We start from the raw sequence: 24,923 nt of genomic DNA on the forward strand, positions 1-24,923 counted from the left end.
TGTCGTCACATGTTGATATAGTTTGGCTCTGTGTCCCCACCCAAATCTCATGTCAAGTTGTAATCCCCATGTGTTAAAGTTGGGGCCTGGTGGGAAGTGATTGGATCACGGGGGTGGTCTCTAATGGTTTAGCACCATCTCCCCCATCTCACGATAGAGTTATCACAAGATCTGAGGTTTAAAAGTGAGTGGCAATTCCCTGCTCTCTCTCTCCTGCCCCCTTATGAAGAAGGTGCTTGCTGCTTCTTTGCCTTCCACCATGACTGTAAGTTTCCTGAGGCCTTCCCAGCCATATAGAACTGTGAGACAATTGAACCTCTTTTCTTTACAAATTACCCAGTCTCAAGTAGTTTTTTACAGCAGTGTGAAAATGGACTAATACACATCAAATAAATCAAATAATTTATCAATTCCACTTTATAACTAAAAAAAAGGAAAAAAAAAACAGCGAGGTATGTTGGCTCATGCCTGTAATCCCAGCACTTGGAAGACTGAGGCAGGAGGATCACTTGAGTCCTGGAGTTTAAGATCAGCCTGGGCAACATATGGAGACCCCACTTCAACAAAAAATTAAAAATTAGTCAGACATGGTGGTATGCACCTGCGGTCCCGGCTACTTGGGAGGCTGAGATGGGAGGATCACTTGAGCCCGGGAGGTTGAGGCTGCCATGAGCCATGATCACACCACTGCATTCCAGCCTGGGCAACAGAGTGAGACTACGTCTCAAAAAAAAAAAAAAATCTTCATTGCAATCTTCTTTCCCATTTGCTTCAATCTAGGCTGCTATCCTGTAGTCCTGCTGCCCACTCCTTACCCTGGGACTTCCTTATCCCGCTCTCCTTTATTGCACACCTTGTTACCCAATTCCATGTCATCTCTTCCTAGATTGAATCCCTAGTTTAGATGATTTATATTTTATGGTGAATTACTAAGAAAAATAAACCTTTGAGAATTGTGTTTTGAGACTTTGTTATTTGCAAAATGGCTTTTATTATTTTCATATTTGACTGATAGCTCGACTGTGTATAGAATTCTGGGCTGAAATATTTTTCCTTTCAAATTATGAAGGCACTGCTTCACTGCCTTCTAGCTTTCAGCTCTGCTGTTAAGAAGTTCAATGCTATTCTAATTCTTAATCTGTCTTATATTAACTGCCTTTTTCCCTCTGCAAACTTCATCCTTGGTGTTCTGAAATTATTCACTGTTGTGGCCTGAAGTGGCTTCCTTACTATTCCTCTATTAATTACAGTGGGTACTTAGTGGACCCTTTCAGTCAAGAAACTGAAATCCTAGCTCTGGAAAATAGACTTGTATTTTTGGTATTTTTGTTATTGGATAATTTCCTACATTCTGTTGTCTCTATTCTCTCTTTCTAGAATTTCTATAAGCTAGATGTTGGTTGTCCTGAAAGGCTCAATTCACTTATTCATTCAACAAATACTTACTGGGTACTCACTATGTGCCAGACATTACACTAAGTGCTGAGATTACAGGGATAGACAAGATAGACAATGTCTCTACCTTCGGAAACTTAACTGATTACATATATTTTTTGTACTTCTTTTTTTTTTTTTTTTTTTTTGAGATGGAGTCTTGCCCTGTTGCTCAGGCTGGAGTGCAGTGGCACGATCTTAGCTCACTGCCATCTTCGCCTCCCGGGTTCAAGCGATTCTCCTGCCTCAGCCTCCCTAGTAGCTGGGATTACAGGTACATGTCACCATGTCTGGCTAATTTTTGTATTTTTGGTAGAGACAGGGTTTCACCATGTTGGCCAGGCTGGTCTTGAGCTCCTGACCTCAGGTCATCTGCCAATCTCAGCCTCCCAAAGTGCTGGGATTACAGGCGTGAGCCTCCGTGCCCGGCCTCTTCTTTAATTTTCAATCTCTGTCTTTTGGTTTTAATTTCTGGCCTAATTCTTTACTTTTATCTTCCAATTATTTGATTTTTTTTTTCTGAAGCTATTACATTTTTAAATTCCACATTCTCTGAGTTATGGAAGCAATATTAGTTTATTTCTTCAAGGGCATTTTTTTTTTTTAAAGATTTTCTTCTGCTGTATACATAATGTGTTTCTTCTCAGTGCTTTTAATTTGCTTGCTTAATCATTTATTTGCCTTGGTTTCTTTTTTGTTGATTTCCTCAAATATTTGGTGATTCTCAACAATTCATTTCAATTTTAGTGTAAGGCAGTGAAATGCTGAGAGAAAGTTCTTGGGTATAGGTACAAGGTTTGTTGACTGTAGGATGAGTGAATATAAGCTCTTTCTTTTTTTTTTTTTTTTAAGAGATGGAGTCTCCCTATGTTCTCCAGGCTGAAGTGCAGTGGCTATTCATAGGTGCAATAATAGTGCACTACAGCCTCGAACCCCTGGGCTCAAGTGACCCTCCTGCCTCAGCCTCCCAAGTAGCTGGGACTATAGGCATGCACCACTGTGCTCAGTTTAACCTCATTTTTGTTGAACAACGACATAACCTCATTTTTGGTTGAATGTCCCCAAAGAATCAGTGTCTGCAAGTCTTTTCTCTAGTTGGTATTCTTCCATTATTCAAAAAAAAGGGTGTGGGGGAGGTCTTCCAATCTCCAACCTTGAGGATTACAGAAGCAAGTTGAAAATGAAGTGGGAAACCTAGAAGTCTAGTAGCTGTATATATACACTTTGAACCAATCATCCTGCTTCCAGCCCCTTGCCTCAGACTGCCTTCCCTGTCACCTGCTGCCTCCAAATTCTGACTTGTTTTGAGGCTCTACAGAGATTATTGGCCCACTCCTTATCCAAATGATCTACAGACACCAAAGCTGCAGCTCCCTCCAGGCTGCCAAGTGTGTTCCAAAAAAGTTTGTTTACATCTCTTGTTTATGTCATTGTCATCTCCTCTCCATTTCTCTTTGCCTTTGTAGATATACATCTTTTCATTCCTTAACTGACATTTTAACAGGACTTCAGGGAGAAAATAATTTAAAAATCAATTCACCTTATTTAACCAGAAGGCTTAACTTTTTCTAAGGTGTTGCTTCAGAGGCTTGCTTTCATTTTCCAAAAATGACGTTAAGGATGGTACCTTTTACTAACTCATTTTTCCTTTCTGGCTCACTGTGAACAAGTAACTTCTTACAAGATTTTGACAATTAAACAAACAAATAAACAAAAAAATACCATCATCTGCCTTCCCTTAAGTACAATTGCTTCATGTAAATCACATCTTCTAATTAACTGTATTAAAAGTAATTATTCATCATCCACAAGCTAACACAGCATGTTGTAGTTCTCTAGACACTATAAACCATATCTTTAAACAGCAATGCATTTTAATTATCAGGATTTTCATTATTATATTTTAAAGTAGTATAACAGAGTTTACATAAAATATAATCAATGCTACTGGGGAACCAAAAGAATAAGGGACAAAGTACAAAATTCGGAATTTTTTTTCTTCCATTTCAACAGGTCCTCTCCCATCCCCAGCCCCAAAATACAGCCCCGAGCCAGATGGCAGCCAAGAAAAACAACTTCTCCATCTCTGGGCACCAACTCTTCTGACTGAGGAGGAGTATTAAGAAAAAAGCTCTGTTTTGTGAGTTACCAGGAAGGTAAAATTAAAAAAAAAAAAAAAAGAAGAAGAAGAAAGAAGGAAACAAAGAAAGAGAGAAAAAAGCTCCAATTTTCTTGAAATAGGCCCAAGAACAAACTTTATACTATTGCTTTATATCTACAAAGAGGCTATGAAACTCTGAAAATGACTCAACTTCTTAATACTTAAAATTCAATACTCTGTATTTATGAAGGTCAAAATATACAAACTTCTTGGTATATTGGATGGTATGTTACTTGGGGTCTATTTTGAAAAGCACCAATTCCACAACATATATTAATCATCTATCTTTCCTATATATTTACTATAAAATATCATTCTGGCTTTTAAGCAAGAAGCCAATCATTTTGGCTTCTTGTTATGAAATTCTTACCTGATGACACGGTCTCTCCCAACATTACCTTGCAACGCTTACAAATTACTTTGGTATTTGCCTTTGGTTCCTGTAGAACAGAAAAATGTCATTTAAATGTCATTCAGCTTTTCTTAAAAGGAATATATAATTTTAACATAGTCCCCAGAGTATACATTGAACTTTACATTTTATTCTGCCCTCTACTAAATACTGGGAATACATTTAGCTTGTATGCATAATTCACATGCACAGAGAAAATTTTTCAAGTCTTAAGAAACAGTAACACACAGATTCACTTTTCCAAAACTAGCCACTTCTTGATAGTCCAAAAGTTGCCAAATAATTTGAATAAGTAGTACCTTATATTTCTAAAAAGCACTTCCAAATAGCCTTATAACTTAAAACAGGCAGGTGGTGGGCAACAAAGACAGGGTTGATGACTTGCCTCAACTCATGTGTATAGAACACAGAAGAATCAGAACTTGAACTCACACTATTTTGACTCCTAGTCCAGTGTAATTTATGTAAAAGTAACCCATAACCCTTAACTACAATAAATGAAAAGTTAAAAATATCTAGTCTGTTCATATACTTCCATTTTTTCCACTTAGGATCGGCACTGTAACTGGAAAGACAGGCAGTGCTCTGGGACAATTCCTGAAACAAACCTAAGCTTCAAAAATCCAAATTCGCTATTTGAGATACAGATTAAAATAGCTAGCATTTGCCTAATCAATAAAGAATATGCCTTTTCCCATCCATAGTTATACCTTTGTTAAAACCATACATTCCTCTCGTCCAGATATACTGTAACAAGGCAGAAGCCATATACAGTGGGCAGGGAAAAGGAGGTTCTACAACTCTGGATACTCCAGGGTACCTTTCCTGGGAAACCACAGAATAGGTGTAGGCTGAAGTAAAGAAGGGCAGTGACTTCTGATGTGGGATAATATGTGTATTTAAGCTAAGGAAAAAAATTTTAACTGATTAATACACATTTGAGTATTTTTTCTTTGGCATAAATAATTTCCTGAAAAATTGAATAAAAAGTACATTTAAACTGAGTTCCATGGAAGTGCTGCTAGTAACTGACAGAGCTGATGTCTGAATCTGGGTCTCTCTGATGCTAAAGCTTCTGAACACTATGCTAAGTGTTTTCCAAACAACAGCTCATGCGCCCCATTAGTGGGAACCAATTCATGGAACCAATTCAGTGGATTACTGTGTTTTGTTTTTTTTTTTGTTTTGTTTTATTTTGTTTTGTTTTGAGACGGAGTCTTGCTCCATTGCCCAGGCTGGAGTGCAGTGGCGCGACCTTGGCTCACTGCAACCTCCACCTCCCGGGTTTAAGCAATTCTCTGCCTCAGCCTCCCTAGTAGCTGGGATTACAGGCACCTGCCACCATGCCCGGCTAATTTTTGTAGTTATAGTAGAGATGGTTTCACCATCTTGGCCAGGCTGGTCTTGAACTCCTGACCTCGTGATCCACCCACCTTGGCCTCCCTAAGTGCTGGGATTATAGGTGTGAGCCACCACACCAGGCCTACTGTGTTTTTAAAAAATGAAATACAATAGAACAGAAAATATGACAGTGCTTCAAACACTGAGTAAGTACTGCTTCAAGAAACTTTTATTTGAGGTGTGTTTGTGTATGTGTGCATGAGTGTATGTGTGTTATCAGATCTTGATGTAAAAAAATATATTCAATGCTGGGCACCATGGCTCACACCTGTAATCCCAGCACTTTTGGAGGCCAAGGCAGCCGGATCATGAGGTCAGGAGTTTGAGACCAGCCTGACCAACATGGTGAAACCCCAGTCTCTACTAAAAATATAAAAATTAGCTGGGCGTGGTGGTGCGCGCTTGTAGTCCCAGCTACTCAGGAGGCTGAGGCAGGAGAATCACAGGAACCCGGGAGGGGAAGGTTGCAGTGAGCCGAGATTGTGCCACTGCACTCCAGCCTGGGCAACAGAGCGAGACTGACTCTCTCTCTCTCTCTCTATATTCAATCAGGGGTCAAAGTCAAGAGCAACAGCACAATTCATACTGGGGTCTTTCTCTATGGCCTATTCTTTCCCCCAGCCTCAAACACATGCAACTAGTAAAAAAATCCGTAAATGCCTACAGCTCTTCTATTTAAAAACTTCTGAGATGAATCCCTTCATACACAGAATTAACCTTCAGTAACATAAACACTTATTCCATTTTTTCCTGGTCTAGCTGCAGTATTTGGACAGATTCTGCAGCCTTCCTCAAAAGTCTCTGCTGAGGAAACAAAAGCACACATGAACTTCATAAGTCAGTTCAGTCCTGGCTCAAACTTTTATCCAGGCACACTCCCAAAGTGGGCCCCACAGTGTGCCATCTCTGGCCATTGCACTGACATCCTTATCAGGCACATCACAAATGGCAGGTCTCAGAGCCTGACCCAGGTGGCAAACTGGATGGGGTCATACCCATGAGAGGTAAGAGACAGACACAGAAACCTAGGAAGGTGCCAATTTATTCAGGTCCAGGAGGAAGAGAACTCAGAAAGCCAGTATGGTCTACAAAGGGTGCCATTCTGGCAGTTTAATGCTTTCTTACAGTAAAACATACCTACATGGCTCCAAGTTGATATTAAAAATATTTTTAAAGAGTACTATTTTATACAAGTTAAATCTGATCACACTCATTAAATGTTACCAAAAACTAAGGGCTTTATTAAAAACTAATATTGGTATTGTAATAGCAATGCTTGAAAAGAAAGAATTTTTCTATTTGAAGCAGAAAATTTTTTTCCAAGTGCTTTGATATGTACTTCCTTTGTAACTGCTATCACAGAACATCTCACTTTGTCTTTCAAGGGGGCAGGAGAAGTGTTTTTTGTTTGCTTGTTTTTAAAATAAGATTCTATCCTTATCAGACATGGGTAATCAGGATTTAAAAATCAGCTCAACAACAACCAAATTACCTCAATCACATGTGTGGCTCCTGATTCAAACAAACCTATGCTAAAAGATTCTTTTAAGACAATTGATAAAATCTGTATATGGCCTGGTATTGTATCATCAAGGAATAATTGTTAATTTTATCAGGTGTGATAACGGTGTGGCTACATTTTTTAAATTCCTATTTTTAGATGTAGGGATAAAATGACAAGACTGTTTTAAGCACTTCAGGAAAAAAAGAGCAGATGAAGCATACTTAATGAATCCATATTGAAATTCGCAATACTATTCTTCTTATACTTGTGAATACTTACAGAGTTTGACAACACATTTTTCTAAGAAAACAAAAAAGACACACTTATGGATTCAACAAAACAAATTACCAAAATCAACTAATTATTACTAAGTACTCCAAGAAAGAAAAAAAGGTAAAGATGTCAGTCATCCTTGCTAGCAGTAATATTAATGTAATCAAAGATCAATTTTATTTGCTCTTTAAAAAAGAGTGAAGCCTTGAATAATATTTTGACTCTTATAAAAGGATGAAATGCCATCCTTATCATCCATTATATAATTTTTTTTTTTAAGACAGTGTCTCGCTCTGTCACCAGGCTGGAGTGCAGTGGTGCAATCTTGGCTCACTGCAACCTCTGCCTCCCAGGTTCAAACGATTCTCCTGCCTCAGCCTCCTGAGTAGCTGGGACTACAGGCCCCCGCCACCACACCCGGCTAATTTTTTGTAGTTTAGGAGAGACAGGGTTTCACCATGTTGGCCAGGATGGTCTCAATCTCCTGACCTCATGATCCACCCGCCTCAACCTCCCAAAGTGCTGGGATTACAGGCATGAGCCACCGCGCCCGGCCCAAGATGCAAAATTTGTATTATGTGGGCAGGCACAAAATAACACAAGAGAGGTGATAAATGAATACACCAATAGGGAAATCTTCAGCAGGTATCTTTTAAAAATAAGTAGATACTGCTGCAATAACAAAGGCTCCAATAAAGTATTATAAACTCTAAAAGGCTATGGAAGAAAAGAAATAGTGTTGGGCTTCATGTTTGTTTGTGCTGTTTTTAAAAGCAGATCTTTTTAATTAAACATATTATAACACATAAATTTCATTTAAAGAGAATCTCTGCTTTGTAATGCATTTTTCTTCACCTATCCTTCAAGGAAATAATAAGGCAAGTTTTGTAATGAAGCAGCCTAACAGTGTGGGAACTCTACAGAGCAAACCTCAAAGACAGACATTGTTGTGGACTAATTAAGTCAATATATCTGAGACACCACAGGGCTGCTCAGAGAGGTGGATTAGCCTCGTGTCCTCCCTTTTATTTTCCCTTTGTGTCGTTTCAGTTTCTAAGGACCCTTGATATTGTCTCATCAAAAAAATGTTTCCCAAGAGATACCATTAGGATGCTTTGTTACTATGTGACATTTCAAAACCCTGCTAGATGGCTAGACTGGGTGAGGAGAAATAGGTTTTCAATAGCACAGAACAGCCTTGTTCCCACAGGAGCCTTGAGAGCGCTGTTTACGCAGTCCCTCCAAATTTATGTTTCTATTTTGGTCACAGGCACACTCTTTGGACTGCTACAATATACAATTAAAGAGGGACTTTCATCTAGGCTAACTTGAAGAAAATCTTTTCAACAGCATCTTGTCTTGATAGTACAGAATTTCCCACAGTCTCCTTGATACTAAAACTGTAATGTCTAAAAATATGATGGGTCTTTCTTTAATGGATAAGATAGCCGTTTACTATGAAGAGAAATTCTTGTAAATGGCATCACATAACTGATAAAGATGTAAATGTGAAGAATATATTTCAGCACAGAGTGCTGAGTTTATTTAAAAAGGGAAACATGGTTTCTCTGATTTAATCTTTCTCTACTACTTTTCTGCTCACAACTTCCAAATGTTTTTGAAATGTATAGCTTAATCATAAAGATGAAATTTAAAACACATATAAAGTATTAGTATATATTTAGATTAAAATACAAATTTAATTAATCATATTAAATATAACAAATATATATTAACTTACTATTTACCTTTTAAAATATAAAACGTAAAGTACTACATTTCACCAAAGTGAACCATATTTAGATAAAGGGATTTCTGTTTACGGTGTAAAATGAGGCACTTAAATAACTTTATCTGACGACAACTTAACCTCCACATTTGACGAATTTCCTTCATCTCCCTCAGAATAGTTCTATAAACTAATTTACAACCTAAGAGCTGCCCACCTACTGCATATTTCCTGCAGTCGCTCAGTTATTATTACAAAAATTAAATGAGTTCTGAATGAAATTTAAAATACAATGTTTTAGTTCCCACCAATAATCAGATGTTAAAATGATTCTCTGGGAATGATTTTCTTTACTTTTTAAATAATATCTGTATTGACTGGCCATCAGTGGAATGATTTCTCACATGGGCCAAGCCAATGCCATTGATTTTCTTTTAAAATAAAGTAAAACACTTGTTCTCTGCAGTGAGAGAAAATTGCCTTCTTCCCAAAGCAACTTATGCAGCAAGAGCCACCTGACCTCACACTGTCAAGCACCAACTCAGACCCTGCAACACAAGCTTTATCTCCATTCCTGGGCTCCTCCATTCCTCTTTTTACTTGATGACATCTCCATTTACGACTTCAGCAGAAGTCTAGACTATGGGCAGAAATAGTAAAATACCTCAGCCTAATAGTATAGTAGATATCCTGGAGCAAGACAACACTTTTAACCTAAATCAGACTATTTAGGATAAAATGCACACAAATTATGCAATATTGTCCTAAGAACAAGAAAGCAAGGCATTTTGTTTGTAAAATGGTAGCACTCGCAATTCTAAGCCTGCAGAGGTCTTCCTCTCCTTATTCTTCCAGGCGCCTGTGGCTGTTTTAGTTTAAAGCCATATGCTCTTCCTGTTTTGATAAAGCAGCGATAGCGATGACAGTTGAAAACAATGAATTTTGGCCTTTACAGCAGTCTATGTAACAAGGCCTTAATTAGGAAAAGATTGAAGAAGCCAGTATCTAAGACAGCCTCTAAATTACCATTTATTTTGAAATGATATTTTACCAATTTACAATGGTTGTCAGAAGAAACACAGCACATCTCCACTGGGGATAGTTCAGGTCTTTGCTGCCACAGACTGGTTCTTAAATTCACCAAGAAGAAAGAGTCTCCAATAAAACAGTCATTCTCTTGCGGATGAAGTGATTTATTAGCAAAGGGGTCAGGATGACAACACCATTCTCCAACTAGAGCTCCCCAGTTCTCACTCGGCAGTGGGAGCACCCTGAGGAGCTTCCTAGTGGAAAGAGGAAAAATCATTTTTCACAGAACAAAATGGTACTAACATTTTCTTAATTAAATGACCATAAAAGATGAAAGAAACTCATTAACCACAAGGCTTGCAATGCTAATTTTTTCCCCAATTATAAAAGTAATATATACTCACTACAGCTAATTTTGAAAATGCAAGGAGGTATAAACAAGGAAAAATCATCCTTTATCTCACTACCCAGAGATAAGTAACTAAACATGACAGTGTATTTCTTTGCCATCCGTTCAAAAGATATATCTGTACATATCACACGAAGTTTGAGAATCGTGAATAAACATACTATATCTTGCTTTTGTTGTTTTATTTAGATGAATCCTAATTAGTCCACAATATTCTATTCCATAAGTACATCAAAACTTTTGAGATGATTCCCTCAACTGTTAGATATTTAGGTTTTGAGTTTTTCATTATCAATAACTCTGTGATGAATGTTCCTGTTAGAATATTTATGAACATATCTATTTTCCTTGGAAAGAATCCTATATAAGTGTGAGATGATAAGCACAAATTATATGCATATTTTAAAACCCAACACCTATTTGGTGAATTTCTTTCCAGAAAGGCTGTGCCAATCTATAATTCTTCCACTCACCCTTTTCATAAATGAATACTATCATTTTTCCATTTCTGCATTAGTAATAGGTGAAAGTATTTTCAATGCTGCTTTAACTGGCAACTCTTAAATTACTGGTGAGATTCATCTAGTTTTGCTACTTATAGTCTACTGTGTTTCTTCTGTGAATTGTGATTAGTGACTATTTTCCAGGGTGGTATTATTATGTTCTTATTAATTTGTAAAAATGTGTTCTATATTAAGAGTATTAGCCTTATGCTTATTAATCTGTTACAAATTTTTTTGGTGTTACTGCCTTTTATTTTGGTTTACGTGTCTTAATGGTCAGATCACCTAACAACTTTCTTCTATAATTTCTTCTATTACTATATTTTAGTAAACTTTTCATTTTGGAATAACTTTAGATTTACGGAAAACTTACAAAGGTAGTGTATTAGTTCCCATATACACTTCACCCAGATGGCCCTAAAGTTACTATTTTATGGTACCATGGTAGATTTGTCAAAACTACACACTTTGAATTCCACCTGTTTTTCCACTAATACCCTTTTTTTCTGTTCCAAGATCTAATTCATGATAATACTTTGCATTTAGTCATCATGTCTCCCTAGTCTCGTCTGGTCTATAACAGTTTCTCAATATTTCCTTATTTTTCAGAAACTTGAGATTTTTGCAAAGATCAGGTATTTTACAGAATATTCTTCAATCTGAGTTAGTCTAATATTGTCTCAAGATTAGGCTGGTGGTATGGATTCGGGGAAAGAATCTCACAGAAGTGAAATGTACCCTTCTCATCACATCATATCAGAGAATATATCATATCAACACAACTTAGTGACGCTAATCTTGATAACTTCATTAAGGTGATATCTGCTAAGTTCCTCCTTCTAACAAAACACAAATACTAGTAAATTAATGTACATTCAGATGTTATAAGTTAAAACATTTGAAATGTGAATGCTACTTTTTTTTTTAACAATTCCCCCATGTTAACCATTTTCCTTTGATTTCCCCAATCAACTGAGTTGCATAAAAGGGCAATTACAGTTCAGAAGAGGGTACACAATTTATAACTGCAGAGGACAAAGCTAGAAACGAGAAAGGCTGATTTTAGTTTAACATAAGGAAGAACTTTTCCTTTGAAATTAGTATATGCTGCACCATTGGTATCATCAAAGTGCTGAGCCTGTTAAGCATACTGAGAAGTGATTCTTTCAATGTACATTTCCTATAAGTCTACTATGAATAAGGCATTCTACTGGCACAAGTAGAATGGCATGAGTCTCTCTTAAGGTACTCATGTTCTAGTAAGAAATATAGACCTATAAACAAATAACAAAAGCACATGTTACAAATGCTGGTAACAGAGTAACGGTTCTAAATTCTTGCAGTTGGCTGGGGGGGGCGGGGCGCGGTGGCACCAGGCGGAGCAGTACAGATCCCTTTGAATATTTAAGAAAAGTGTTAGCCTCTTTCCTCAAATGTACATTTCTACAAGCACACAAAATCTGCATATTACTTTAGGGGATTCATGGATCCCCAAGACCCATCCATGAATTCAAGGCAATAAACACAAACTGCTACAAGAATAGATTGTACACAGACTTCAGAGAAGAGGTAACATCTGAGCTGGCCTTTGAAAGATAAATAGTAGTTCTCCAGGCAGTGAAAGGAATTAAGGGCATCATGGAAGAGACAATATGAAGGTAGATGCCATATATGTTTACCTTGCCACTGTATTTCTACTGTCTTACATTGCTCCTAACGTATATCATGAGCTCTTAAATATTTGTTGAAGAAATGAACTAGCGTATTTTGATAACTATAATGTGTGAAGCCCCTGGTTGCGTCTGTTGCACACTGGAATTAAGGGGTTAAAAACCTTTTCCCTTGCTGCTTGAGAATCTGATCTTTGGTTTAGCCACCTAGCTCTGTTACCGTGGAAACCAGGTAAGAGCTTAGGCATCCACAATATTGCTAGGCAACACTGCTTACGGTAAAAATGATCCTTGGTTGGTAAACTGCATCTGAACCAGGAAGAAATATGAATGAGCTGTAAATGTCTGATAGGATACTTTGGCCTTCCCTGAATGCAGTTTCTTCTTGGGAACCCTACAAACTATATCAAGAATTGTTACAAGAGATACTGGCTGCTTAAGGCAGGAGGCTTCTTCTGAGCCAGGGCAGCTCCCGTACCTCCCTGATGTGGAGCTTATGCTTTGTACCTGGAACTACGTCGTGTGGGGAGACAACAGTCCCCAGAAAGGTATGTGAGCTGTCATTTGTGCAAACATGCAGAGCCCGTGCTGAGAGGAATTCTTGATGCTGCCCTGCTGGCAAGCTGGCAAGGAATGTGGTAGCCTTGTGAGTCCACATGTTTAGTTAACTTAAAAAGACCCTTGGTGGCCACTAAACACACCTTATTTCATTTAATGCTCGCAACAACTTTGTTAGACAGGAAATACCATTTTCCTGTACAGAGGAGGAAAGTGAGGCTCAGAAATGTTCAATAATCTGCATTAAGCCGGGCTCGGTGGCTCATGCCTGTAATCCCAGCACTTTGGGAGGCCCAGGCGGGCGGATTACGAGGTCAGGAGATCAAGACCATCCTGGCTAACACGGTGAAACCCCGTCTCTACTAAAAATACAAAAAATTAGCCGGGAGTGGTGGCGGGCGCCTGTAGTCCCAGCTACTCCGGAGGCTGAGGCAGGAGAATGGCCTGAACCCGGGAGGCGGAGCTTGCAGTGAGCTGAGATCGCGCCACTGCACTCCAGCCTGGGCAACAGGGAGACTCCAGCTCAAAAAAAAAAAAAAATCTGCATTAAGTTCACAGAATCAGAAGTGATCAGTAACGGCAGGTCCTTAGAATATATTCCTTCCCTGGCAATGCAGAACAGCCATAGAGGAGGAGACTTGGGCAGGTAGGATGGTGGCAAAGTGTGGGGTGTTCCAGGCCACGCTAAGGGGTAGGGACTTGGTACCTCAGGTGGGTAGGAAGCATTACAGAATTTTAAACAGAATAACAGGTCAGATTTGAATTTTACCAAGAAGAACCAGCAGAAGAAGAGGGCAAATAAATTGCCTGTTTAGAGTGGGAGGGAGTTAGGCCTAAATAGGCTCCTGGACTTTCTCCATCATTAAGATCTTTTGTGTCCTGACATACTGCCATGTAGTGCCAATAAACAAACCCTCAATACAGTGCAAAAGACAACAATGTCAAAACCCCCTACATGATCAGGGAAATAAAATTGCACCAAGATTTACAGAGATCTGGGAGACAACTCACATTAACACAAAATATGATATTTTAAACTTAATGTGACCACATATCATGTGAATAAAAGCTATAATATATCCTAGAACCATCTACATAAGACACCAGAAGCAAGAAAGTGCCTAATCTGCAAGTCATTGCAAAGATAAGTTTTTAAAGCAGAAACAATTTTTTTGATGTTTTGAAGAAAACATAAAACATTTAAGAACAAAAGATTTTAATCATTGCTTTACTGAAAGCATATTTATCTAAAACCCTGAAAAATATACTTTGATATGATCTACTTCCCAAGAGAACTTTCAAAATAAAATAGATACCATTTTTTTCAAGGTTAGTTTTTAGGTAGAAACCTGGTGGAGCTCAAAAAAACAGTGAAACGATTTCCTGAATTTTCTCTCAGCCTAAGATTCTATAATGAACAGCAACACAAATTCACAATAAATTAAAATTTCCTAGTTATTTTTAATGTACCATGAGCATAAACTTTTAGAAAACTTAAAATATCCAAATGATATTGATGTTTAATACTTAAACATATACATAAGAAAATGTATGCCCCTTAACTTTAATAGAGGTAAAGAAAAATGAAGAATGTGAAAATAAAGGAACATACATAAGAAAATAAAATTATGCCCCTTAGCTTTAAAATGAACCATTAATCAGTGATAATAACAATGGTAATAACAGCTTCTACAGACTGGATTATAATCAAGTGGACATTAAGAATATTAATAACATCAACTATCTAAAGCTCAAAATATGGCTGCTGGAATTAGATAAATTCAGGTGACATTCTCTGACTGGCAGGCCACAAATCCTATAAAACTAGCTTTAGCACTTTAATATTATTACGTACATAGTATGATTTGAGCCATAAAAGTATAATTTTATTCCAAAAGTTTGTACAGTGTTACCAATAGTACAGTTGGTGACTGTACTCTTTTTTAACATCTTTGTAGAAACGTGACTGTATTCTTGGGAGTAGTTATTTTCAGGTTACAATTGTAGCTGGTCTGCCAAGTGGATCAATCAAGTGGTTGAATATCCTGACATCTCATGTTTCCAAAGATCCCATCTTGCTGGTTTCCCTCTAGGGTCTCAACGCCCTCATGAGATCTAGGCTGACACCTAGCACTACCTTGCCAGTGCAGGGAGAACAGGGCGAACCATCCAGAGACCTCCGGAGAGCCACTCTGTTTCAAATCATCTGAAAATCAAAAGGCTTGAGTTTGAAAGTTCGGCCAACTGATTTCATTCACATATGAGATGAATTTATTTCTAAAATACATAAATTCCAAACACAAGGACTATTTGGCTGTTTCTGAGACTATTCACAACAAAATAAATTTTATTATTATTGCTGGATATTAGGGCCCATTAATCTTAACAAGAGCATAATAAAAAATTACATACATTCACACAAATTTTACAGAAAAACTGCTAATCTGGTAAAATGTAAATTGGAGAACTTTATTATAAAGAAATGAGGCATTATTTGGTTTCAAATAACCACAACAAATAGCTAAGAACATGTGACCTTAAATTAAGAAAAAACATTGCTATAATTAGCAGATATCATGTGTCCTGGTGCTAGTATTAAAAGCCATTAATGAGTCTTACTGTTTAAACTGTCCTCTATATCTTATTTCTATAATTAATTTGACAAGAACCTTTTTTATTTAAAAAAAAAAAATAAGCATTAGTCCCAGACTATCAAATAATCATGAATCACAAAGTACATGAAACCCCAAATACAAATGAGGTTCATTGATCAGGTAATTTTCATGTTTCATAGCACTCTAACAGGTTTATCTAATCCAACGTCCTCATTTTGCAGATGAGGAAACTGGACCCCAGGAAATTAATGTAACATGTTCCCAGATAATAAGACTAGCCAGTAAGCAGATCTTAACTCTGTTCCCCTGCTCCTACAGAGGTGCTCCCAATACAGATAAATCAACATATTCCAAGGTACCTTCCTGGGAAATATGTTTACAATTAGTTGATTTTGGGTACATACATGCTCTTTTGAAAACCTTTGGTCTTGTTTTCTATTTAATGAGCACAAAGTTGTCCTTACCACTCACATAAAACAGATAGCTGCGGGAGAAATAAGAAGAACACTGGGTTTGACATTAACAGTCAACATGAAATCCATGTGCAGTTACTTAAGGAAGCATCTTTTTCCATACAACTCAGTCACAGGGCATGCTACCTAAGTTACAGGTAAGCAAAGCCTTGAGTCATTTACTAAGGATTTCTCTGCATTACTGAAGAGGCATGCATATGCCAGGCACACAGGTGTGACATGAAAAGGTTTTTGGGTAAGCCTTGCTTAAATGAGGCAAAGGCTAAGTCAAGTCCACTGTTTCTCAGAGAGAAAAAGAGAAAGGGAATTCATTTCCTTGGCACATGCAGAGTATGTGAATCACAGTCTTGAAACAAAAAGGTTTGAAACACTAAACTAGATAATTTGCTAGTTTGCTAATACGAACAATTTGGAAAAGGGGGTAAAAAGTCTATAAAACCAATTTAAAAGACCTGGTCGAGCATTAACTATTACATACGTTACATCCTTTAACTCTCTTGACAAGTTTGGAAAATAGGCCTTATTAGAAGGCTGTATTAGAAGAACCTGAGGTAGTACAAACACAACTTCCCAGCTACTAAGTCATGAAGCTGGATTTCAAACCCAGGTCCCCATTCTCCTGCTCCTGCCTCCAGGGCCTGCTGATGGTCAGGGTTAGGGAGAGTGAGTGCTGCCCTTTTAGTTCTCAGTTCCATGACCGTAAAAGGGACTGACACAGAAGATACAGTTCCTGAACAGAAAAAATGGGGGCAACAGATAAAAGATTTTTCATATTATCATCCTGTTCCAATGAAACACAAATAACAGCCAATAATGAACCAGCATATCCTTTACTGTAAGCAGAACCCGGAAATACTGTTACACTGATTTAACATGTTCCAACTGTAACTTCTAGGAATCCCTATTGTTGTCTAGGAATGCATGTTTCAGAAACTTCTTCTGAGAATTCAACCAACGCCTAAAATAGATTGAGAGAAGGAAAACACTCTTGGTTCAACTACAATGTAAACTGAGATCCCCTGAACCTTTCAGGATAAAGTGGGCCTGTCACCGAGTACATGCAGTAACTTCAACCCTTAGGTAATTCAAGCAAAGATGAGGTTCCCTCCTCTGCAAATTTAAAGTCACCTCATTTCTTACTCAAGACAGTCACTCTGAGGATCCTCCATTTGTAACCTCTCACTTATGCCAGAGTAACTCTGTGCCATCTCATCTACCTGGGACACTGACAGAAATCAGGAAGCAAGCAAGAGAGGTTGGTAGAAGGCCAAAACAAACATGTCAACGTTTATTCAATTCAACCCAGCAAAAATTGATTGAGAGCATACTATTTACGAGGGACAGTGCCTGATGCTGAGGATGATGATGATGATGATAAGAACAGTAATTATAGCAGTAGCTAATACATACTGAATGCTTTCCACATGCCAGGCACTGTCATAAACACTTAAACTCACTCCATTCTCCTAGCAACCATATGAGGTAGGTCCTACTGTTAGCCACATTTTTGCAATAAAAGAATTGAGGCACAGAATGGTTAAGTAACTTGCCCAGAGTCACACTGCTAGTAAATGGCAGGTGCAAACCTAGTTGCTCTGGCTTCTGAGTCTGTACTACTAGACAGACTCAGAAGGGACTACCCTGTACTGCACTCTCAAAAGAGTAGGGATAAAGGATACAGGGGACAACAAGATTATCTGCACTCCGAGAGCCTACAGTTTAATTGTGAAGACAGGCAAATAAACCTTAGAGGAACACCTAAACCAACCCAGGGTTGAGAGAAGGCTCATAACAGTACCTGTCCCGTCAGCTGAATTCTGAAGTTCAGGTAGGAGCCAACGAGGGGGAGACAGGGTGTGGGGTGCATTCCTCCAGGAAAGGAAGTCACTTTCATAAGGCCCCAGGGTGAAAAAATATCATGAAAAGGCTGTGGGGCTGCACATTGATCACCAGAGCTGTGTACAGAATGCCAGTCAATAATGGCATGTTTTTTTGGGGGAGAAGGAATAGGTTGGGGAAAGAGATATGAAATGTGAGGGTGGAGAGGTAAATAGAGGTAAACTCATAAAGGTCCTAATGTAGCATGTTTCTGGAATTTATATTGGATAAATGGGGGGCCATGGAGGGGTTTGACCAGCAGAGCCTGATGCATTTGAGAACAATTACTTAGCTGTGCTAAAATAGATCAGATGAGAGGACAAAACTACAGGGAGGCTCAATGGATGAGGAGTTGGCAACAAGTGTAATTAGGTGAACAAACAGTAGCCTCAACTAAGGTAGAGGCACTGGGATGGAGGAAAGTGGACTTATGTAAGACATGCTATGAAGAAAGTAGCAAAAGAACTTGGCAACTGACTATGGGGGGAACCCCTTACAGCAAGCTGACCCACGTTACAGCATATGGCCCAAAGGCTTTGAATGTGGCCCAATACAAATACGTAAACTTTCTTAAGACATGAGATTTTTTTGGCAATTTTTTAAAAACTCATCAGCAATTGTTAGTGTTAGTGTATTTTATGTGTAGCCCAAGACAGTTCTTCATCTTCCAGCGTGGCTCAGGGAAGCCGAAGGCTTGGACTCCCCTGCCTCCAGAGGGAGGAACTTCTGGCAACACCAGGTTTCTACCTTGAGGACACAGGTAGAAGTACAGCATTACTGAGATAAGGAACACTGGAAGAGAAGCAGGTTTCAGATAGGAAGGAGCCGTTCACTTATAAGTCTTAGGAACATGACTCAGGAAACCCATCTAATAAAGAACTCTAAATTCTTTAAATAGTATTAACAATAATTACGATTTAATCTGTCTCTCCAGCTGATGAATGACTTGTGGCTGAAATTTTAGGAGGAAGGGTTTGTGCCCAAGAAACAAGAAGGCTGACATGAGGGACAAAAGAAAAAGAAATTAAAAAGCCTTAGGGACTGTAAAAAACCCAAAAACAACAACAACAACGAAAAAACCAGCAAAGAGTCCTTCCCATCTCAACAAGGCAATCACAGCACATGGCAAGAATAAATGACAAAATTAACCTAATCATTGAGAAAAGGTTAATTTGTGCTCTGTATGCTCTGTTTTAATAAGCAGGAGAAATAGGAAATGGATTTTAGAAAGGCACTGATAAAAACAGTTCAAATAAAAAGTTTTTGTGCAAAAGCTTGTTATGTGGAAAAAATCACTGAATGTGGAAAATGTCACTCAGCATCGTGTTGGATGAAACGTGACAGGTCCCATGTTTCTTTTCAGGAGGGAGGTGCTTCAGCGATCAGCACAGGTTTTCGGCCAAGATAAGCTCTCCTCTCTCAAAGCCAGCATCCTAGTGCTCCCCTTTATGTCCCTAAGAGCTAATCACTCTGCAATTGCTAGCAAGTTTTGTGGCTGATTTTGTTCAAAGTGACATTAAGCTGGCTCTCACTTTAAGGCCATATACTACTCCATTGGCAATTACTTGAAAAATTCTGATAGAAAAAGAGATAACCATTGCCAGGCACAGAATTAATCAGTGTTAAATATATTCCTTACCTGTCTTTTATTATGACTTCACCGCAGGATTGGCAATAAAACGTGCAACATTCTTGGGCTTGCGAGCTTTGATTAAACATTGAAATCAGTTCTAAAGGAAGTCAATGAAATAGCTAATCTTAGAGATTGAAACAAATATATTAACATACTTAAACAGTTCAATAGCCACGATAAATTACCATCCATAAAGTTTATGATCCACCCAGAAGTACACATTTAATTAATACTATCTGATGACTCAAGCAGAAGCAAATATTGTGAAGTGTTTTTGAAAACAACAGATTTTGCTAAGTGTTCCAGAGACAGGTACTGCCCTAGATTATGCATGTAGCATTTGTTAGTTCTCTCATTCTAAAAATACCAACATTAAGGATGAGTGAAAAAGAACTATTTCCTTCTCATCAAGCTAACTACACAGATCTCCAACATTCTCAGCTTCCCTCTGCTGTGTCTCACAATAGTGTTTCATCAGTGTGAACAAATAGAGCTCTTAAATTTGAGTTTAATTTTTTTTTTTTTTTGAGATGGAGTCTTGCTCTGTCACTCAGGCTGGAGTGCAGTGGCGCAACCTGGGCTCACTGCAATCTCCGCTTCCTGGGTTCAAGCAATTCTCTGCCTCAGCCTCCCAAGTAGCTGGGATTACAGGCTCCCATCACCATGCCCCGCTAATTTTTGTATTTTTAGTAGAGACGGGGTTTCACCATCTTGGCCAGTCTGGTCTTGCATTCCTGACCTCGTAATCCCCTTGCCTCGGCCTCCCAAAGTGCTGGGATTACAGGCATGAGCCACCGTGCCCAGCCAACTTTGAGTTTAATTTTATTTAAATAAGGTTTATGTCCAATCTAGCATATAACCATATGAACAAACAAAGATCTCAAACTAATGTTTATTGGACACCTCCCTGGGAATGAAATGGCTCCAAAAAGAGTCCAGTTTTCTCAGATCAAAAATCAGTTTTTAATGAAAGCTATGGTAAAACGCTGAAAGCTGTGGGGAAAAATATATATTTCTCACACTATGGGAAAGAGCAGCATAAGGCCGCATGTTCCCTTAGTTTCCATTATTTCTTTTATGAAATAAGGAAACTTTCATTTAAAAGAATGAACTAAAATATGTCTGTAAAAATCTAATTAAAGAAATGAGGTCATATCCATCAGAATCAAGCAATGTGGATTTGGTTTGTGTTTTTCTGTATGTATTTTAAGATTTAAAAAAACTGATGCTAGAAGGTTTACGCCTTGGCAATTAAAAATCTTAACAGTTTTTAAGGGGTGGCCAGAAATCCCTATAGCACTAAGGTGCAATAAACAGTATTATTCTTTAACTTTGAGCAGATTAAAAGGAGACCTAGGAATCCAAAATATTTTTTTCCAGACCCACAAACAAATTTTCAGTGAAACACTACCCTCTGCTGGCCACCCAGCATGATGCACTGGGTCGGGTTTAAAATTCAGTTTCTGATATAGAGGAATCCTGGGAGAGCGTTGCTGCGGGGGATCAATCTAATGAGTGTGCTCTAATAGATCCTACTGTAGCTAGTTCCACATAGAGGGTCACAGTTTGACACTCAAAATAGCAGTATACCAGTATGATGTTTACTATAGTTGTCCTTAAAAGGGTGTTCTTAGCATTGAAAAGTCATCTTTTTAAAAATCCTGAAACACAAACTGAAGGCTAAAACTTTCAAGTCACTTCCTACAAAACAGTTTGATTCAAGTTCACACCAGTACATATCTATTCATATTTATTCATTCCACAAATATTTATACACCATCTATTATATGGAAAGCACTCAGGCAATTAAATGCTGAGGAATCTGTTTTGCATACTCTTTCATGCACTATGGAACGGGCCTTTGATAGTTTTCCTTTTCAGATATTTGAGCAAAATATATTAAAAGTGTAAAGAAATAGGAGACCAGTGAATACAAACAATATGCAAATCAGCACATAGCAGTCAATTAATTTTGTCCTATAGTTTAAACAATGTTTGCAGATTTAAATTTTTAAAAATAATTCCAGTTTTGATATTTGTATATTCAGTTACAGAATACAGAATATGGATGGGCAAAAACCCAATACTATGTCCCTGGTGGTCTCTATTCCTCCATCTCTAAAATCACAATCCCAGAAAACACTCCACTGTGGCTTTCATGTTTGCCTTTCCCAAATCTCAGGATCCAACACAAAATTCCTGCTGTGGTTACTCTTGTGAAAGAGGTAACTGTTGTGGAGAAGGTGATGACAACACAACATCCAGCTTCCCATGGCCTCTTCCCTGAAACAACACTTTCTCTGCCCATTATTAGGTGCAATCAGGGAGTCTACTTCCCAGCTCGGTGACCCTAACCTTCTTGCTATGGTTATTCCAACAGTCATTCCTAGTATTTATCCTACAACATTTAAGTGCCATGACATCTCTTTTCCCTACCCCTTGTTCCTAAAACTAACCCTGCCCAACTCAAACTAGTTATTCACTAACCCAGGACTTGAGCAAAAATTGCTCTCCAGCAAAAAAGAAATGAAACCCTCTCTATCTTCTCTTTCCTCACAAAAGCCAAGAGTACAGACTCAGGGGAATACTCAACATCTCCTAAATGGCTCTTCCAAACACTCCTCCTGACCCCATCTCCAGGATCCACACAGCTCAGATGAAAGGTTTATTACAGATGAGGCAGCAGCGAAGTGTCAGTGTGCAGCTGAAAGAATTACAATCTTTCTCTGATAATAAACATCACATAAGTCTTTTACAGCCTATTTCCCCCTTTGACATAATTTTAATCCCCCAAAGCATATATTACATATATTGTAATAGATGTAATGAACCAATAATTTTATTCAATAAATAACCCTGAGGTCTTAGAAAAAGCAAATTTTCTACTGCCTTACCGAATCATTATGCCAGTTACAAAATGTTGTAAATATAACAGGCATAGTAAAAGTTAAAATCAAATTAAGTATCAAACTCAACTGTAGGACCTTTTGTGTACTGTTTTCTCTATTTGGAACAGTCCCCACATGGATAGGATTTCCTTATTCAGGACTCAGGTCAAACATCACCTCCTCAGAGTGGCCTTCACTGATCATCCTTCAGCCAACCCTAGTCACTCCCTATCCCATTATTCTGTTTTATATTATCATAACACTTTTCTTAATATTTAAATTGTTTGCTCATTATCTGCTCCCACCAATTAGAATGTAAGCTCCATGAGAGCAGACACCTCCCCTGCCTTGTTCACTTCTGTATCCCCAGCACCTAGATTGATGCCTAGCACATAGCACACACCAAAATATTTGTTGAATGAATAAATTTCCATATAATGCTTTAAAATCAATCAGGTCTTATACAACTGCCATCTGATTTAATCTTCCCATCTGTGAGCCAGAAAATTTTACAATTAAAGAAACAAGGCAGTGGATAAATGGGAAATCTCTATACTTTCTGCTCAATTTTGCTGTGGGTGGAAAAGAAAGAAGGAAGGGAGGAAGGGAAGAAGCCTAAGAAAGGTTAAGTAACATGTTCAATTGCATACAGCCAATAACTGGCAGAGCTGACAAAGACCCTAGAGCTTCTCAACCCCTTCACCTGGGAAAAGTTCAACTTATCAAAGGAAAAAATCACCTTTGGTTTATAACAAAAAGGTAAATACAGAAGCAGAAGTGCTAATATTACTCACTTGTGCCTAATTTTGCTTGTGCCTGCAGTCGCAGGTGCAGTCCATCTCCAACAACAAACTGTAGCCCACGGCAAGAGGAAGGTACAAGCCTGACCTCTGCTGGAAGCTGGATTTCTGTGCAGCCTTCAGGGGTTTTCATCTGGAGTGAAGATGGCATTATGGAAATATTCATGGGCATACCTCCTTCTTTCGGTTCTCTGGTAATTAAAAACAAAACCCAAACAAATTATTTCTCACAATGAAAACCACATGATGAAAGAAACAAAAATGGCCAAGGATCTCTTTCTTCCTCTTCAATAGGAGCTCTAAAGTCACTGCCCCAGAAAAACAGCAGCAAGCAGATCATAAAGGAAAGCAACCTACACTAGATTTAGATCTGATCAGAGTGCCCTTCACCATCACCATAATATGCAAGTCCTGGGACAGATTTTTGGTTCTTCCTTCTGAGAAGAGCACTAAAATAATGTTTTATAGTAAATCAGAGCAAAGTACTGTTATTTCATATAAAAGATTTTAATAAAGAGACCAAGATTCAGTGAAACAATGATACAAGACAAAAACTTGTCAATTTTAAGAATAAAAAGAATTAATGAAGAAAACGATACAGTGATGTATGAACATCAGGTGTGAAAGGACTTACTAATCCAATTCAGAGCAAACACAAATTACTCAGTATAGGCAATAAAGAGTAAAACACAGTCCCTGTCAAAAGCCCCCAGGTATCAAAAGTATAGAGGGGATAAAGGCATCAATGGAAATGACCCTCCTCTGAAACTGCAATACGCTTAGCAATGCAACAAAGGTACAAAGTACCATGGCTCCCTCTTAAGTGCAGACAGCAGGTCATCCACATGGTGTCAACTAAGCGCAGACAGCAAGCCATTTGCTTGAGTGTCATCTGAGTACAGAGGGTAGACCATGTGCTCAGGTGTGAATCTTGGTTAGGACTTAGAAATCTGCCTTAGAAAATCTTACAGCTACTTTCTGGCTAGTTCCTTTTCAAAGCATATGGATCTGCACTTAGTTAGCAATACAGAATATTAAGCATCTGAGTTTTTTGCAGGGATGACAGTTTCAAACCCGAGTCAAAAGTTCAATTTCAAGAAATGGTGTTTAAGAAATAATGATCCTCTAAAACAAGAGTCAGCAACTTTATTTCTGTGAAAGACCAGATAGTAAATATTTTAGGCTTTATGAGCCATGTATGGTCTCAAAGTAGAATACATATTATACTTTTTATTTTTTAAAAAACAACCCTTAAAAAATGTAAAATCAGCAGGTCGAGGTGGCTCACTCCTCTAATCCTAGCACTTTGGGAGGCTGAGGTGGGAGGATGGTTTGAGCCAAGAAGTTTGAGACCAGCCTGGGCAACAAAGCAAGGCTCTGGCTCTACAAAAAAAAAAAATTAAAAAATCAGCTGGGTATAGTGGCACACACCTGTAGTCCTAGCCACTCAGGAGGCTGAGATGGGGAGGATCACTTGAGCCCAGGAGGCTGCAGTGAGCCATGATCATGCCAATGCATGTCAGCCTGGGCGACAGATCAAGAACCTGTCTAAA

At 38.3% G+C, this 24,923-nt stretch overlaps 1 protein-coding gene across 8 annotated transcripts in view; it reads right to left on the bottom strand.

Moving 5' to 3' along the window:
• Positions 1-24,923, bottom strand: part of UBE3D (ubiquitin protein ligase E3D) — a 474,449-nt gene that overhangs the window by 443,049 nt on the left and 6,477 nt on the right. For all 8 annotated transcript variants that reach the window (XM_063605398.1, XM_063605399.1, XM_003816375.6 and 5 more), the window contains exons 2-5: positions 23,365-23,561; positions 19,689-19,779; positions 9,966-10,197; positions 3,966-4,035 (exon numbers count right to left, since the gene is read on the bottom strand). In XM_063605398.1, the coding sequence (XP_063461468.1) occupies positions 3,966-4,035; positions 9,966-10,197; positions 19,689-19,779; positions 23,365-23,561 (590 nt within the window). The remainder of the gene's footprint in view (positions 1-3,965; positions 4,036-9,965; positions 10,198-19,688; positions 19,780-23,364; positions 23,562-24,923) is intronic.

This window comes from Pan paniscus, chromosome 5 (assembly GCF_029289425.2).
Source record: "Pan paniscus chromosome 5, NHGRI_mPanPan1-v2.0_pri, whole genome shotgun sequence".
Lineage (NCBI taxonomy): Eukaryota > Metazoa > Chordata > Mammalia > Primates > Hominidae > Pan > Pan paniscus.